The 17185-nt window shown below is 45.4% G+C and overlaps 1 protein-coding gene across 1 annotated transcript in view; it reads right to left on the reverse strand.

The window, feature by feature from the left end:
• Positions 1 to 2209: 2209 nt before the first annotated feature.
• LOC133131200 (ankyrin repeat and BTB/POZ domain-containing protein 2-like) overlaps positions 2210 to 17185 on the reverse strand; it is a 46873-nt gene continuing 31897 nt past the window's right edge. The window contains exons 4-17 of the mRNA XM_061246438.1: positions 15438 to 15590; positions 14570 to 14735; positions 14294 to 14383; positions 13513 to 13614; positions 12896 to 12992; positions 12342 to 12477; positions 11657 to 11916; positions 10031 to 10209; positions 9271 to 9376; positions 8600 to 8702; positions 8386 to 8476; positions 5310 to 5378; positions 4868 to 4981; positions 2210 to 3475 (exon numbers count right to left, since the gene is read on the reverse strand). Coding sequence (XP_061102422.1) covers positions 3272 to 3475; positions 4868 to 4981; positions 5310 to 5378; positions 8386 to 8476; positions 8600 to 8702; positions 9271 to 9376; positions 10031 to 10209; positions 11657 to 11916; positions 12342 to 12477; positions 12896 to 12992; positions 13513 to 13614; positions 14294 to 14383; positions 14570 to 14735; positions 15438 to 15590 — 1870 coding nt within the window. The 3' untranslated portion in view covers positions 2210 to 3271. The remainder of the gene's footprint in view (positions 3476 to 4867; positions 4982 to 5309; positions 5379 to 8385; positions 8477 to 8599; positions 8703 to 9270; positions 9377 to 10030; positions 10210 to 11656; positions 11917 to 12341; positions 12478 to 12895; positions 12993 to 13512; positions 13615 to 14293; positions 14384 to 14569; positions 14736 to 15437; positions 15591 to 17185) is intronic.

Genomic DNA, 17185 nt, shown 5'->3' on the forward strand with positions numbered 1-17185 from the left:
GTCTCGGGTAGGTGGGTGGGCGGGTGGGATGGACACAAATGAATGATCTATTCTGTTGTACAGACTTTAAAATGTTTCTTATGTAAAAATGTCTACTTGTGATGCTATATTTAGCTGTAGGGCCAGATATGAAAATGTATTGGCACATTCTTTTCTGTTTTCTTTCCAGCATTTGTTATTTAATGGTTTTTGTTGTAATTATTTTATTGAATGTTGGTAGAATGTTCTGGATCTTCAGCTTTATCTCCTCTGTGTTGTTTCCTACTGGGAACTCCTTTCATTTTGCCTTTTTCCAGTTTCTGGCCGGGTAAATTTCTTCAAGATATTCAAAATCGTTTAATATAATCGTGGATATTTTTGTATCTTATTTATTAATTTTTTTCCCTCATATTTTTTTTAATTAGGTGTGGGTATTTATTTATTTATTTCCCTTTTTGTGGTCAAATTGGGGCAACAATGTTCATTTGAATTTGTTTTGTTCTACTTTAAAAGAACATCACACAGAGCAATTGTTTCTTTGTTTATTTCTGGGTTTCAAAGGAAAAAATGACTTGTATTATATGTTTAATAATAACTTACCAGTAATTTAAGAATGTAGACTAGCCTCTTTTAGAAGAAATGATCTTCTATTGATATTTGTCCATTTCATATCATTGTGCGTGTATGGCAAGTTACTATGAAACACTGCTGAAGCACTTGTCTGTAAATAGAGGAATCTGGGCAATAGTTATACACAGAGGGGACTCCTGCTTTGGGCTTTTAACCTTGTATTACTGTGTGCATGTCAGGTACTGGCTTTTATTTGCATGATATTAATGTGATTGTTTGTTAATACTGTCTCTTTGCCCTGACCTGTTTTCTCTCCCTTCATTTCAAATGTTGTTTTTACCCGTTTTGGCTTTTTTCTGTCATTTTTTCCCGCTCTTTTATTCTGGTTTGTGCACAAATTTGACAATGCTTCCACTGTACTGTACCTCTTCAGAAGGGGCCTGGGTCCTCTCACAGTAAAACAGAAGGAAGCTGCAGGGGAAATGGATTTTAATCTAAAAGAAATAAAGCAATACCGACCTACTGTCATCCTTCCTATTTTATACTACACAAGAACAAAACACAGGATGTGAAATACTTGGATTTGAAGGGTGGACACACAACAGTACACATCGATCCCCTGTAACAGAGCTGAGCAATTTCAGTACAAAACAAATAAATTCCTTCATTTACAAGGTGTGTGTTGCCTCTGTGCGAGAGCTCTTCAACCCTCATCCGTGTCTCTGAACTTATTTCCTGAATTGGAACAAGTTGATGTCTCCTTGCGAGCTGCCCAGAGTTTCTTTCTGACAAAGCCCAACACATGATTAAGATAAATGTTATGGCTCACTAGTTTCATTGTGGTTGGTGCTCCTGTTGTGTTGTGGATGCATGCTGTGTGTGTATCTGGGACCTACGGTAGACAGGGATGCTCTACACAGAGAAGAGACATTAAAAAGGGAGGCACAGCAGCATTACTGTGCTTCAAATCTCACAGCTACACACATTTTATTTATTTATTAGTTCTGAAGGCATTTCTTATGCTTAACATTTTATGATGGAAATGCAACAGTGCCACCTTGTGGACAAAGAGTGCCATTGGAGCTTTTGGTGCCATTTGTTTCTGCGGTTTGTAGAACATTACATTAACATCAGGCAGCTCTTTGCAAAAGAAATGAGGTCAAACTTTACAAGGTACATGAATTGACATTAACTAATGTAGTTCCTAACATTAACTGATGTACACATGCATTAATTAAGCATAAAATTTGGCATTAATCTATTTGTTAACTACTAACAAATGTTATCTGAATATTTATACATTGACAAACCATAGGTAAGCATAAATATATAAACAAAACTATACAGATTGACTTCTCAGTAGTTAACAACTACATTTGTTAATGCCAATTCATGTAACCTTATTGTAAAGTGGTACCATATATTTTTATTTACTTGATATTTTATGTATATTACAGTTGCAAAGAAAAAATAGATTTTCAGTATGATCACCATTATACACAGTTTAAGAAATATGTAACACGTCCATCGGACTGCTTATAAAAATAAAATGGCAATAGGGACTAGACTATAATCTTCCAAACCTGAATAAGCATGGGACTATATTCACACATGCAGATTTATTTAAGGGTCATATATTTAAACACATGAAGCATGGGCGTTGCACATTTTCCACAGATTTATTGAATGATCTGAATTTGATGTAATGCTTACAGGATCGATAAAGACTCTGAATGCTGAACAGGCCGAGTACTATTCTCTATGAAAATGTGGATAGATGTGGGTACTGAGGTGACGACCCACTTCACTGCAGTGTGCTTTGAGAAGTGTTCTGTACATTCAAGCCTTCACTAGCATGTTAGTAGCAGTTACATGTTTAATTATCGGTAATAATCTCTGCGAAAGGGGTTCCGTTTTAGCCAAAATATGGTTTCAAAAGTAGCACTCAAATATGCACAAAAAATTCTTAATTATAACGATAATATATGGCACCTTTATTCGGCTACAGGAGATGCCTGTTAATCGAAACGCATGATAAAAGAGCAACATAGCAAAGGGCAACAAAACCTTGCCTCTAATAAATGTTTACTGTACACCGGAACAATGCCCAACTGACACATTTAAATGCTGCCTTGTTTAAAATGGGCTTCTCACTTATCAGGCTAAACTCGAGTAAATAAAGATGATGCACCAAAGTAAAAATAAAAAAAAAACAAGTAGAAAACTGGCCAGAGAAAACCCTAATAGTATTCTTTTACATTATTCACCAGGAATAACAAACAGCCACAATTAAATAAAACCAAGTTTCTGCTTTAAATTATAAATTATATCCAAAAAGCCTTTTTTTTTTTCTTATACCATAAAAACAGACACACATACACACAGTGTTTTTTTTGTTTTTTTCCCCAAATGTAACCTTTCATTTCTGCCCTTGAGTTCTGAGGCTCACCGTCAGGGTCCGTTCTCTTTGCTGGATTCTGGAAGTGTCCCTCCAGTCCACCAGAGGGCAGCAGTGTCACAGTGCACCATCCCTTTCACAGTGCCTGCAGTCTAACCTGCCAGGGCTGTCACGGGGAGATGAAGGTCCGGAGGGTGTGGGTACATTGGCCTCCACGGGGCCAGAATCACAGCAGCTCCAGGCAGGCGCAGGAACACGCCCACACGCTGATGCACACACGGGGCGTGTCCCCGTGCTGTCCTCATTGGCCGGGCGGGGCGCCCCTCACACCTGTGAGGTGACGTACAGCGAACGCAGCCTCTGTGCCAGCGTGGCCTCCAGCCCGTCCAGCGGGGAGTCTCGCCCGGGCCCCCAGCGGCCCCCCGGGCCCAGGATCAGCCCACGGAAACAGTCCCTCTCCAGGAGACCCACCATGTTCTGCAGGAAGTATCCCTCGCAGAACGCCACCAGCTCCACGGCCCCATGAGCCTGCACACACCACAGGGCAGTTACACAGCCGCACTGACGGAGAGCTGCGTATATACGTACATATATACAATGCAGAGCTGCATGAGGCTGAAACTGGCTCCCGATTCTCTGCTCCGGATTAAAAATCGAGGGTCTACCTTGGATAAGGCATGGGCTCAAAGAGAAAAGTAGTAATATGGCAAATTATTTTATTTTAAAAATTGTTCAGTACAGGTGTACTTTACAGGCGCCAATATGAAAATATCAATAATAATATTACTATTATTATTATTGATATTATTTATATATTGCTTTTCAGAACATGGCACTCAAAGCAATTTCCAAAACAATAGAAAAAGGAGGATAAAATAGACATAGGCAAAGACAGCATTGCAAAGAATAAAAATATTGAAATACAATGTAAAATTTAATTTATAAACTCTGCCTATTCAAATATTAACATGGAGTGAATTCCAGAGCTTTATAGCTGTCACAGAAAAGGATCTGACACCTTTATGTTTTAGTTTTTATTCTGGAGCACGTGGCAGTAAGGAGATCAACACATTGCACCAAAATGTCTAATACAAGTTTCAGAACAATAAGACTTGATTTAGGGGAGAAAAGGCATGTGAGACACTTGGGTACCTGATATTTCCATATTAGATCAAGACCGTGAAATCATAGCACAAACAAATGCACAGCGCATAAACACACAAATGCACAGTGCATAAACACACAAATGCACAGTGCATTGACACACAAATGCACAGTGCATTAACACACAAATGCACAGTGCATTAACACACAAATGCACAGCGCATTAACACACAAATGCACAGCGCATTAACACACAAATGCACAGCGCATTAACACACAATTGCACAGCGCATAAATGCACAAATGCACAGCGCATTCACAAACAAACACAGCACATTAACACACAAATGCACAGCACATTCACACAGAAATGCACAGTTCATTAACAAACAAATGCACAGCGCATTCGACTGAAGGTAGACCAGAAGATTTGGGAATCAGAAGCTGTAAATTTGGAGCCAGCTTCAATTTATTTTATTTCCCTGTACAAAGGGAATTTGTTTTGCACAAGATTAAGCAGTTACATGATCTTTCAATTCCTACAGTCCTAATCATATAATCTCTCTGTTCAAACACCGCAGGGTATTTCCTTTATAAGGATTACGTTTTAGCTGTGTGATCTCTGATACAAATTGCCAATGCTCATAATCAGAACACTGTTCATTAGTTGGCTTCAGGTTTTTATTTTTAGCAGACAATTAATAAATAAATAAAAACTGAGTTTTAAATATTGTTCCTAATGCAATTTTCAAAACAATCAGACCTCTGGTGAACTCTGACCACTGACCCCTGACCTCTCAGATGACTGGCGCTCACCTTGGCAGTCCGGTAGATGCTCACGGCATTGTCAAGGTCAATGATCTGTGTGCAGATGATTTCACAGTGCCTCTGCAGCGCCCCCAGCTGGAATACACTGGCTGCTGCAAGCAGCTGCACAGGGGACAGAACAGCACATTATGTACACCCGCTGAAACTTCCGTAGAGCTTCATAGAGCATTCTACTGTCATTCCACACTGTATTCAATTACTCTCGCTCAATCTTTACATTCATATTACCCCCAGGGCTGATGTGGATACATTAACAGCATGATACATACTCATCCCATCTAAATGTGTGACACAATAATTAGTGCTAATAACCCATTTAACTTGCACTGAAGTCAAGTAACATCAGAAGTGTGCGTCAAGCTAATATGCATGTAAATTTTCATCAGACAATGAAACAGCGCTGGCATCGTCCAATCATCTCTGCGCTCACCTCCAGCACGTCGGACACTGTGCCCTTCACAGACTCCGCCCCTCCACAGTACAGATAGCTCATCATCATCTGAAACAGAGAGGGTCCTGCTGTGACGGACAGGACAAAGCAGCTATGCGCTGGGTCTCTTTACGTGGTCCCCAAGACCAGCGATCACCAAAGGATTAAGCAATGTCCTATTTACCTAATAACCTTTAAAAAAAACTTTTAAATGTATTAATTTGTTCATTCATTTGGAATGCCTGCTCACATTCACTGTCCTGTCCCATTACTACCGCTGTTCATTTGGAGGGCACAGAACAGTATACTGTACACTCAATAGTTACACAGTCATTGTGCAACTTCAAACGCAGGCAAGCAGTAAAACTGCAATCACCCACTCCACCAGAGGAGTCACTCTTGTACAGTTAAACAATCTCCCTGACTGAAATTCTCTCTCACTGCCCATCCACAGCTGGGAGAGGCACAGTCAGGGATCTCAATAGTGAGAACAGGGGGTATTTCACAAAGCAGGAATCCTGAGTTAGCCAGATAACACCGCTGAGTAAAGCTATTTTTATTTCAGTCAATGTTCCACATTTGGGAGGGTTCCTGGTTTTGCAGTGCAGTTATCCAGCTAACTCAGTAACCCTGCAATGTTTCTAACACTGCTAACAGTCAGCCACCTTATGGCTCTGAAGAAGCCAACATCCTTAACCCTTTTTACTTTGCCCCCCGAGAGGGAAACTTCCACCTATTTTGTACTAGTCCTATAAAAGCATGTATCCAACAGACATTTATGCATAACAGCCAGATAAATACCCCAGGGAAAAGCTAAAAACATTTAAAAACGTTTAAAAAAAGTTTTACAGCGATATAGCATGGATATGTGGTGAAGGCTTAGTGTATTCTTCACAGGTTCATGCCGAACAATGACACTCATTGCATGTTTTACGCATGTCTGCTTATTCATTCAGCTATGCAAACGCAGCGATATTCCTAGATATTCACCTAAATACGACACATTATACATTGTTGAAAAGGGTTGGAAATCCTGTACAAGAAACTTACCATGTTTTACATTAGTTTAATACTGAAATGACCTAGCAATGCAATTACGCAACAATAAGGTATACTGACAAATATATAGTTTTCTTGAAAATGGCTGAATGGATTACAAAATTAACAGCAACCTTAGTCAGAAAACAGTCCGAGCTTCATAAGAAAGAGGGATATTTGGTTCCATAAATATGTACAGTGGGGCAAAAAAGTATTTAGTCAGCCACCAATTGTGCAAGTTCTCCCACTTAAAAAGATGAGAGAGGCCTGTAATTTTCATCATAGGTACACTTCAACTATGAGAGACAGAATGAGGGGGAAAGAATTTTTAATGAATTAATTGGTAAATTCCTCGGTAAAATAAGTATTTGGTCACCTACAAACAAGCAAGATTTCTGGCTCTCACAGACCTGTAACTTCTTCTTGAAGACCCTCCTCTGTCCTCCACTCGTTACCTGTATTAATCGCACCTGTTTGAACTCGTTATCAGTATAAAAGACACCTGTCCACAACCTCAAACAGTCACACTCCAAACTCCACTATGGCCAAGACCAAAGAGTTGTCAAAGGACACCAGAAACAAAATTGTAGACCTGCACCAGGCTGGGAAGCCTGAATCTGCAATAGGTAAGCAGCTTGGTTTGAAGAAATCAACTGTGGGAGCAATTATTAGAAAATGGAAGACATACAAGACCACTGATAATCTCCCTCGATCTGGGGCTCCACGCAAGATCTCACCCCGTGGGGTCAAAATGATCACAAGAACGGTGAGCAAAAATCCCAGAACCACACGGGGGACCTAGTGAATGACCTGCAGAGAGCTGGGACCAAAGTAACAAAGGCTACCATCAGTAACACACTACGCCGCCAGGGACTCAAATCCTGCAGTGCCAGACGTGTCCCTCTGCTTAAGCCAGTACATGTCCAGGCCCGTCTGAAGTTTGCTAGAGAGCATTTGGATGATCCAGAAGAGGATTGGGAGAATGTGATATGGTCAGATGAAACCAAAATAGAACTTTTTGGTAAAAACTCAACTTGTCGTGTTTGGAGGAGAAAGAATGCTGAGTTGCATCCAAAGAACACCATACCTACTGTGAAGCATGGGGGTGGAAACATCATGCTTTGGGGCTGTTTTTCTGCAAAGGGACCAGGACGACTGATCCGTGTAAAGGAAAGAATGAATGGGGCCATGTATCGTGAGATTTTGAGTGAAAACCTCCTTCCATCAGCAAGGGCATTGAAGATGAAACGTGGCTGGGTCTTTCAGCATGACAATGATCCCAAACACACCGCCCGGGGCAACAAAGGAGTGGCTTCGTAAGAAGCATTTCAAGGTCCTGGAGTGGCCAGTCTCTGGAATAGTCTCCAGATCTCAACCCCATTGAAAATCTTTGGAGGGAGTTGAAAGTCCGTGTTGCCCAGCGACAGCCCCAAAAAATCACTGCTCTAGAGGAGATCTGCATGGAGGAATGGGCCAAAATACCAGCAACAGTGTGTGAAAACCTTGTGAAGACTTACAGAAAACGTTTGACCTCTGTCATTGCCAACAAAGGGTATATAACAAAGTATTGAGATGAACTTTTGTTATTGACCAAATACTTATTTTCCACCATAATTTGCAAATAAACTCTTTAAAAATCAGACAATGTGATTTTCTGGATTTTTTTTCTTCTCATTTTGTCTCTCATAGTTGAGGTATACCTATGATGAAAATTACAGGCCTCTCATCTTTTTAAGTGGGAGAACTTGCACAATTGGTGGCTGACTAAATACTTTTTTGCCCCACTGTATGTATCTAATAATTATCAAAAAACCTAGACCTGCTGAAGCGGGAATTTTATTGCCCTACTTTGCAAATAAGAGTCTGATAAGCATCTAATCTACTGTTAAAGCTAGCGGAAAGTCTTTTTAACAATCTGGTATCATCATTTTGCAGTTTTATTATGTCACAGTTTGTATCATAGAAATGTGAACGCAACAATAATTTGGGATGTTGACGACTCAACTACAAAGGGGGCAGCGTTTATAGGCTTAATTACCTGGAAAATGTGGTACTTGATGTCGCTGATCTGGACATTGTTGGAGTCAGCGGTTCCATCTGAGCCACACGAGCCCAGCAGAGACTTAAACCTGAGTGTGGAATGCAAAGGGCAGAAGGTTTGAGAAGGGTGACAAGGAGGGAAGTGCTAAAACCCCCAAATCCCCCCCCCACCCCCACCCCCACCCCCAACCCACATTCCCACCATACTGTACCTCTCAGACGCAGTGATCAGCAGGACCCTGTGGCCGTAAAAAGGCTGGCCCTCCACCATGAACGTCACGTCTGACATCTCGCTGTTATTCAGGAAGTGTGGATCTTTGTAAAGAGAAAAAGTCAGCGCCTCTGACGTCAAACTTCACACTTCAAACACAAATAGTGTGGTGACTCACTTGCTTTAATGTAGGCGGATTATCAAGGGCAATTTTGTGCTACTTGAGTAATGAAAACAAGCATAAAAATGCATTTAAGACAATGAAAACACCAGATCCTAGAATATTTTATCTTTTAATCTACCCCCAAATGTATGTAAATTGTCAAACTAATGGTCTAAATGTGCATTGATGCAAATGAAAAAAGTAGCTATGATTTACATAGAGCATAACCCAGCTCAGCAGCATTAAGAAATCTATCATTCTCACTTGCAAATTATTCTTTCAAGTCATCACTAATCCGCCCAAGTCTCATAATAGCACTGCACCCCAACAAAAAACAAGTAATCCCTGGATTTGTGTGCATTCTGTACCATAATCCAAAACAAATTCCTGTGGACATTCTTTTGAACACGTTGGGGTGGAAGGGCCTGGGATTTATACTACTTTGTGCTTGGTTTGTTTTAAGCCGTTGTTTTGGGATGACAGAGAGCTGTTCCTGAAGTGTCCATTACCTAGCTGAGCAGACAGGGCCACCTTCACCTCTGGGACCATGGGGAGGGGGGCGGAGCCATAGCAGTGGCTCAAGGTGACTGCCAGTTGCTGGTTTAAAGCATCACTCTGGAGGAAGCAGAGTGGATCTGCGTCAATGAAAGCCACTGAAACGTATATATTCTGCATGACTTAGCTGTTGGCTAAAGCAAGTGCACAATGTGATAATGAGTGCAATTTGCTATTGGACAGCGCTATGGACATGCACACTAAAGGAAGACACCAACATTTTGGGAAATATACCTTTTTTCCGACTTACCTTGGACGAGATGTTCGATTTCACATATTTACACAGATACCTTGTGTAAATAAGACTTCGGAGTTGCTGTAAGGTGTATTTACTTTGAAGGAGGTAGGCTACCGACTCTGATAGGCTTCAAGTCTTTATGCTAAGCTAACAGGTTATGCTAACATGCAAATTGAGCCAGTGAATGTACAAAGTTGGAAAAAAGGCATATTTCCTAAAATGTTGGTGTTTTCCTTTAAGGCTTTGAAAGAGGGAGGAATATTTCAAACTATGACAGCAAGTGAAGAAATACACTTATGCATAACAAGCTCATATAGTAGCTTCCCTTTGAGGTGACAGGTCACCTTGGGAGAAATATGGTCATTGCCATATAAAAACGTCCCACTTATTTTATGTCAATGCTCATCATTGGGCATCGGTACTGTCTCACAGGACTCAGGGCAGTTATGAGCCACAGGCTGCCTGTCTGTCTGTACCTTGCTGGTCTTCAGGATGGTGAAGAGGAGGGGTAGGCCTACACAGACAAGCTCTTCGCAGTAGTCCTCCTCCGGGATGGAGGTGAACTCTCTGAGGAGAGAGAGCACCACAGCGGGCCGGGCCTGGTGCTGAGCGCTGCGCAGAGACTCCAGCCACACGTGGAGCTTCCACGGTACACCTGCGCCACACAGAGAACACAGGGTCACTCACACACCTGTACTACAGAGAACACAGGGTCACTCACACACCTGTACTACAGAGAACACAGGGTCACTCACACACATGTACTACAGAGAACACAGGGTCACTCACACACCTGTACTACAGAGAACACAGGGTCACTCACACACCTGCGCCACACAGAGAACACAGGCACACTCACACACCTGCGCCACACAGAGAACACAGGGTCACTCACAGACCTGTACTACAGAGAACACAGGGTCACTCACACACCTGCACCACACAGAGAACACAGGGTCACTCACACACCTGTACTACAGAGAACACAGGGTCACTCACACACCTGTACTACAGAGAACACAGGGTCACTCACACACCTGTACTACAGAGAACACAGGGTCACTCACACACCTGCGCCACACAGAGAACACAGGGTCACTCACACACCTGTATTACAGAGAACACAGGGTCACTCACACACCTGTACTACAGAGAACACAGGGTCACTCACACACCTGTACTACAGAGAACACAGGGTCACTCACACACCTGCACCACACAGAGAACACAGGGTCACTCACACACCTGTACTACAGAGAACACAGGGTCACTCACACACCTGCACCACACAGAGAACACAGGGTCACTCACACACCTGTACTACAGAGAACACAGGGTCACTCACACACCTGCGCTACACAGAGAACACAGACTCACCCCTGCCCTGTGTCTGTGGTCTGAGCTGTTCCCTCCCCTGCCCTGTGTCTGTGGCCTGAGCCGTACCCACCCCTGCGCTGTGTCTGTGGTCTGAGCTGTTCCCTCCCCTGCCCTGTGTCTGTGGTCTGAGCCGTACCCTGCCCTGTGTCTGTGGTCTGAGCTGTGCCCACCCCTGCCCTGTGTCTGTGGTCTGAGCTGTTCCCTCCCCTGCGCTGTGTCTGTGGTCTGAGCCGTACCCTGCCCTGTGTCTGTGGTCTGAGCTGTTCCCTCCCCTGCGCTGTGTCTGTGGTCTGAGCTGTGCCCACCCCTGCCCTGTGTCTGTGGTCTGAGCTGTTCCCACCCCTGCGCTGTGCCTGTGGTCTGAGCTGTTCCCTCCCCTGCCCTGTGTCTGTGGTCTGAGCTGTGCCCACCCCTGCCCTGTGTCTGTGGTCTGAGCCGTACCCTGCCCTGTGTCTGTGGTCTGCCCTGTGTCTGTGGTCTGAGCTGTGCCCACCCCTGCCCTGTGTCTGTGGTCTGCCCTGTGTCTGTGGTCTGAGCTGTGCCCACCCCTGCCCTGTGTCTGTGGTCTGAGCTGTTCCCTGCCCTGCCCTGTGTCTGTGGTCTGAGCCGTACCCTGCCCTGTGTCTGTGGTCTGCCCTGTGTCTGTGGTCTGAGCCGTACCCTGCCCTGTGTCTGTGGTCTGAGCTGTTCCCTCCCCTGCCCTGTGTCTGTGGTCTGAGCCGTACCCAGCGCTCGCAGCTCCACGCTGGTGTCCAGGTAGCCGTGCTCTGCGCTGTAGTAGGTGGCCTCCTGGAGGGCCTTCCTCCGGGCCCTGCAGAGCCGAAGGCCCCCGCCGTTAGACACGCAGCCTGGGCTGGGGGGCCCCCGCTCCCCGGCCCGGCCCCTGGCCTGCTCCCCCTCCACCCCCTCGGCCAGGATCTCCTCCAGGGAGAGCACGTCCTCCTTCACCTGCGCCGGCTGGGCCAGGAGCTTCCGCAGCACGTTCCTGAGGGAGACACAGGTCGGCATGACAACCAGGACCCTGCAGCAGTGCCAAGTCACAGGAACTCAGTCGAACTGCGCTGACGCACACTGAAGTATACTGTATAAATATATTCCTCTGTCCCGGCTCACGCTGTGAAATATGCGCATAATCATAATGCACCACATTGTAATCTGTACATTGTTTTGCATATTATTCCAGTCACTGAGTTCAGCAGCTGCTTCAGTTAGAGCTGGAACGCACTGCAAGCCACTGTGTGCTTCAGTGTGTCTGCCTAAACATCTCAGGGGCCACTGTGTGCTATAATTATATGACTGAATGCCTCAGGGGCCACTGTGTGCTATAATTATATCTCTGAACATCTCAGGGGCCACTGTGTGCTTTAGTGTGTGTGACTGAACATCTCAGGGGCCACTGTGTTGGCGTACCTGTGTCCATGTGCTGCTGCATGACTGAAGCAGTTCATTTCCTCGTAGAGCGATGATGTCAGCGCGTTCCCATCATGCACTCTGAGGAGGGGGTCAGCCCCACGGGCCAGCAGCAGGCTCACCATCTCATAGTTGCCTGGCGACACAGTGAGTGACATGTGAGTCAGTGACTCATTGGCCATCCTACTGCTCAGTGGTGTGCTTAGTAAGGGAGATGGGGGTATTATGACATCACACAGGGAATCGTCTTTCCCAGCAGAGCTATATATGGCGAGGTGGAAAACCGTTGCTTGGAATTTGGCTTAGAGATTTACAGTAAATCCAACCACATGAGTGTGCATGAGTCTACCCATAGCACAGAGCCCTGTCCATGCCCAGTGCATCCAATCACCCTCATTGATCCACCTGCCATTCCAGTGTCATTTTCACCCTTGATTTACAACAAAATCAGGCAGGCTTTGTAAATCAGGTCACAGACACTGTCTGAGTCCCGCTAACGTTACAGAGAACGATGCCGGCTGGTCACCGTGGCGATGAGAGGGTGCCACACCCACCTGCAGCGGAGGCCAGCTGCAGGGGGGTTTCAGCGCCGCCCTGCTGCCCATTCTTCACCGCCGCGCCCTCAACACCCGCACCCGCATCCAGCAGGAGCTGAGGACAGAGGGCAGGGTCACACACACAGTCACACTCAACTCATCATGACATGACGCCGCCAGGAAATGTCCAGTGGCATGCATGGACATTCATTAAAAATGTATGGTGTGTCAAGTCAAGAGAACGAATTGTAAACGCGCAAGAGAGTGAGAGTGAGAGTGACAGAGAGATAGAGAGAGTGTGAGAGTGAGAGTTAGAGTGAGAGTGAGAGAGACAGAGAGAGAAACAGAGAGAGAGAGAGAGACAGACAGATAGTGTGAGAGTTAGAGTGAGAGAGAGAGAAACAGAGAGAGAGAGAGAGAGAGAGAGAGAGAAACAGAGAGAGAGAGAGAGAGAGAGAGAGAAACAGAGAGAGAGAGAGGGAGAGAGAGAGACAGACAGATAGAGAGTGTGAGAGTGAGAGTTAGAGTGAGTGAGAGTGAGACAAACAGAGAGAGAGAGAGAGAGAGAGAGAGAGAGAGAGAGCGAGCGAGAGTAAACACTGTGGCTGAGGCCCACATCCTGCACAGTGCCTCACCTGCACCACTGAGATGTGCCCGTGCAGCACGGCGAAGGAGAGAGCTGCCCAGTGCCGGCTGTCAGGGTGGACCGAGGGGTGCCTGGGGGACCAGCCGGGAACCTGAGACAGAGCAGAGAGGAGCTTACACACAGAGCAGAGAGGAGCTTACAGACAGACCAGAGAGGAGCTTACAGACAGACCAGAGAGGAGCTTACACACAGACCAGAGAGGAGCTTACACACAGACCAGAGAGGAGCTTACAGACAGACCAGAGAGGAGCTTACACACAGACCAGAGAGGAGCTTACAGACAGACCAGAGAGGAGCTTACACACAGACCAGAGAGGAGCTTACACACAGACCAGAGAGGAGCTTACACACAGACCAGAGAGGATCTTACAGACAGACCAGAGAGGAGCTTAAAGACAGGCGAACCCCCACAGTAACGCATCAGGGACCCCTCACAGTAACCCTGCGCTCCCCCTGCCTGGGCCTATCAGCACCCTGCGCTACAGTGATAAACCAGCTCCAGCAGCTATGGAGAACTGGGTGGGGAAAGTAACATGTGAAAGATACAGGTTCTGACATGCATACTGCGTACGTGCTCATATCAGCATTTTTAGCTTTACTGTTGATACATGTAGCTTAAAAATGTACTGCAGCAGATCTATGGTGAAATTTATTCAGTGAAATATGCTATTTTTAGTTTATCTCAAGCACCCCTTTGCCCTAGAGACATCCCATACGCCCTCTATTTGCAATTACTAGAAAATATGAGGAAAAGTTGCATGGTTATTTACCGCTACATCCAGGTTTGCCCCGGCGTCAATTAGCATCTGAACCAAGGCTTCGTCCCCCGCGGAGCAGGCATGCATCAGAGGCGTCATTCCCTGCAGACAACACCACAGTCAGGGTCACACACCAGTCACACCAGGGTCACTGCCCATCCCCAGGCACTGCTGTACCAGCTCCTCTTCTGATAGTGATATGCATTCCTGATTAGTTCTGTACCTGTATCTGTATTATTGCATCTGTAATTTTCGGGGTTTTTTGTGCCTGAATGTGCTGGCCCTGACCTGGTCGTCCATGGTGTTGACTCCCTGCGGCCCCAGCAGGGCGATGGCCTGGCCGATGAGGTCGGTCCTGCCGCAGTTGAGCATGCGGAAGCCCAGATCCAGCTGGAACCGGTCAGCCGCAGCTTTGGCCTCCAGGCCCCTGAAGGAGCTGGAGCAGCATTCTGGCCTGTGGAAGGGGATATTCACAACCGCGTGTCCAGTAGAGAGCAACCTGCCTTCAGCCACTTAATGGCAACGACGTGCTATCACTGGAAGCTAGGTCTTCCCGCTCTGGAACGCACTGCGACTCAGAAAGGATTTACTTAACGCGATACTGAGCTGGGGGTGGGTTGTTTGTATTTCAGGAAAGTTCACTAGAAAATGAAGACATTTTGTACCTGAATCTAAGACCCATGTGTGTAGACAGGAGGGATTCATTTGACACTGATCTTATAACTTGTCGAAGAGAAGTGGGACTAAGAGTGAGTGGGTGAGTCCACTGGGGCCTGTTCCACAAAGCAGGATTGCTGAGTTAGCCGGAAAGCGGCACAAACTCGGAACAGCTATTTTTATGTCAGTCCATGTTCCAGATTTTAGGGGTCTGGGTTTTAATCAGAGCAATTGTCCAGCTATCTCAGTAATCCTGCTTTGTGGAACAAGAGTGAGAGATGCTATAATACAGTATAGCATAGTGCAGAAGTGCTATCACAGTGCTATAGTGAATGGTTTGCTAATGATGGCGTGCCAACCAGCAAATTCCTAGAATGCAGCTTGTACCGTAATCAGAAAACCAGCACCCAAACTGAGATAAATTAGGAAGGAATGCGGTCTATAGGCCAAAAGATAATGCGAGGACTGATGTAGTTTCCGAAGTATGCAGCGCTCTTACCTCAGCTGTCTGGGCTCACAGTCCAGTCCTGGGAGAAGCTGCCGGGCTGTTTGTCTGACATCATCGCTGTCCACCAATAGGCTACGGCGGTGCTCCGCGTGAACAATGGCGACCCTCATCCACTCCATCAGAGGGGGGAGGAGCAGGAAGGGCCTGAGAGATGGTGAGGGGGGTTCACAATTAGAGTTAACTTCAGAGAAACCTCAAGCTATTAGCTAATTCTGTCTTTGTCAACATCATGCATCAAGGCTAATTTATACTTCAGTGAAAAAAAGTGTCATGCGACATGACCGCAGACAAAGATTTGACAGTTTTCGCATCAGACCGACACTTTTGAGGGTCGGCAACGGGTGTGTTGCGTAGGCCGGTCAGAAGTGTTGTGAGTGAAGACATTCTGTTACATAGCTAGCTAGCAAAATAGATGGGTTTGAGGAGAAATGTCGTCACCCCTAGACCTTCAAAGGCCTTTTTCGCCCTCTTATTTCTCTTAGCAAAGCTATATGTAAAATTTCCATATCAAAATATCCAGAATTTCTTAGTTCTGTAGTGATGCTGACCTTTTTTTGGGAACGTAAATAAACCCCTGCTTGTTTTGTAATCTGGTTGCTATCGTATAAAGTATAATGCACTGTCTCAACTATAAATGCAAAACGTCGTCTGACACAGTTCTGTCAGGAGACACATAAATTCTCTACGTAGAAACTATTTAGTTCTACTTTCAGTGATTCTGCTGGGAAATGGTCGCAGTGGGACACATTGATGGCGGTTAAAGTAAGCTTCCCTGTTCCACTGTAAAAAGCACTTAAAGATTACTAAATTAGCTATAGACATGCAAATAACAGTTTTCACTTTACCCAGATGATACAATGAACATCCCTCGACTACTTTGAACTCTCAACCAAAGCAGGAACTCTGGCACGACACATTTTCAAAGGTGGCTGCTGGAATACTGTATGAATGGCCTGCTTTTATTTATTTATATTTTGTGGGCTGGAGAGGAATAACGTCCCCTACTGTGCCAGTGAGAAATGTGCAAAAGGCATGAGGAGCTTTGGCAGTCCCTGAAACATCTGTCTGAAAGCCAGCATTGAGGTATCTGCAGTATCACAGAGTCAGCATTGAGACATCCATCACAGAGGCAGCATTTAGCAGCATCCGCTCGACGGGGAGCGTCGGGCAGAACTGAGAGACCGCTCTGGGCCTTCAGGGAAATAGGAAGATATTGACGGAAACAATCGCTGCATTGGAAACGCATTAGCATGACAGCACCACAGCGAAGAAACAGCTTCTGTGCAGGGTTGGATATACAGAGCATCTGTGCTTGACATTGTATAATCAAGGCCTCTGTTTCAAGAGTAGGAACAACATAAGAGCATGAATGAAGGACAAAACACCTGCACTATGTTCGGAACGGCTCCCTATACTCTCTAAAGTCCACAGTGTAGGGAATCGGCCATTTTGTAGGGCTTCTGAATTTACGGTATCAAATTTGACAGCCTGAATAGTTCACTCAATGTTCCCCACAATACGCCGCAAAATGTAGGGTAGAAACAATGTACACTACCAGATCACCGGAGAGATTTTAGTCAAGAAGGTGACGGTTGAGCCTGCTGCGTTCGTCTACAAATGTAAGGCTGTCAGAAATGGACCCACTCCACACTTCCATAACTAAGCCTGCTTTAGCTTGTATAGACATAATCATTTATTCAAAAAGTAGCATTATCATATGCACTGCACATGCTCTCTAG

Source organism: Conger conger, chromosome 6 (genome assembly GCF_963514075.1).
Source record: "Conger conger chromosome 6, fConCon1.1, whole genome shotgun sequence".
NCBI lineage: Eukaryota > Metazoa > Chordata > Actinopteri > Anguilliformes > Congridae > Conger > Conger conger.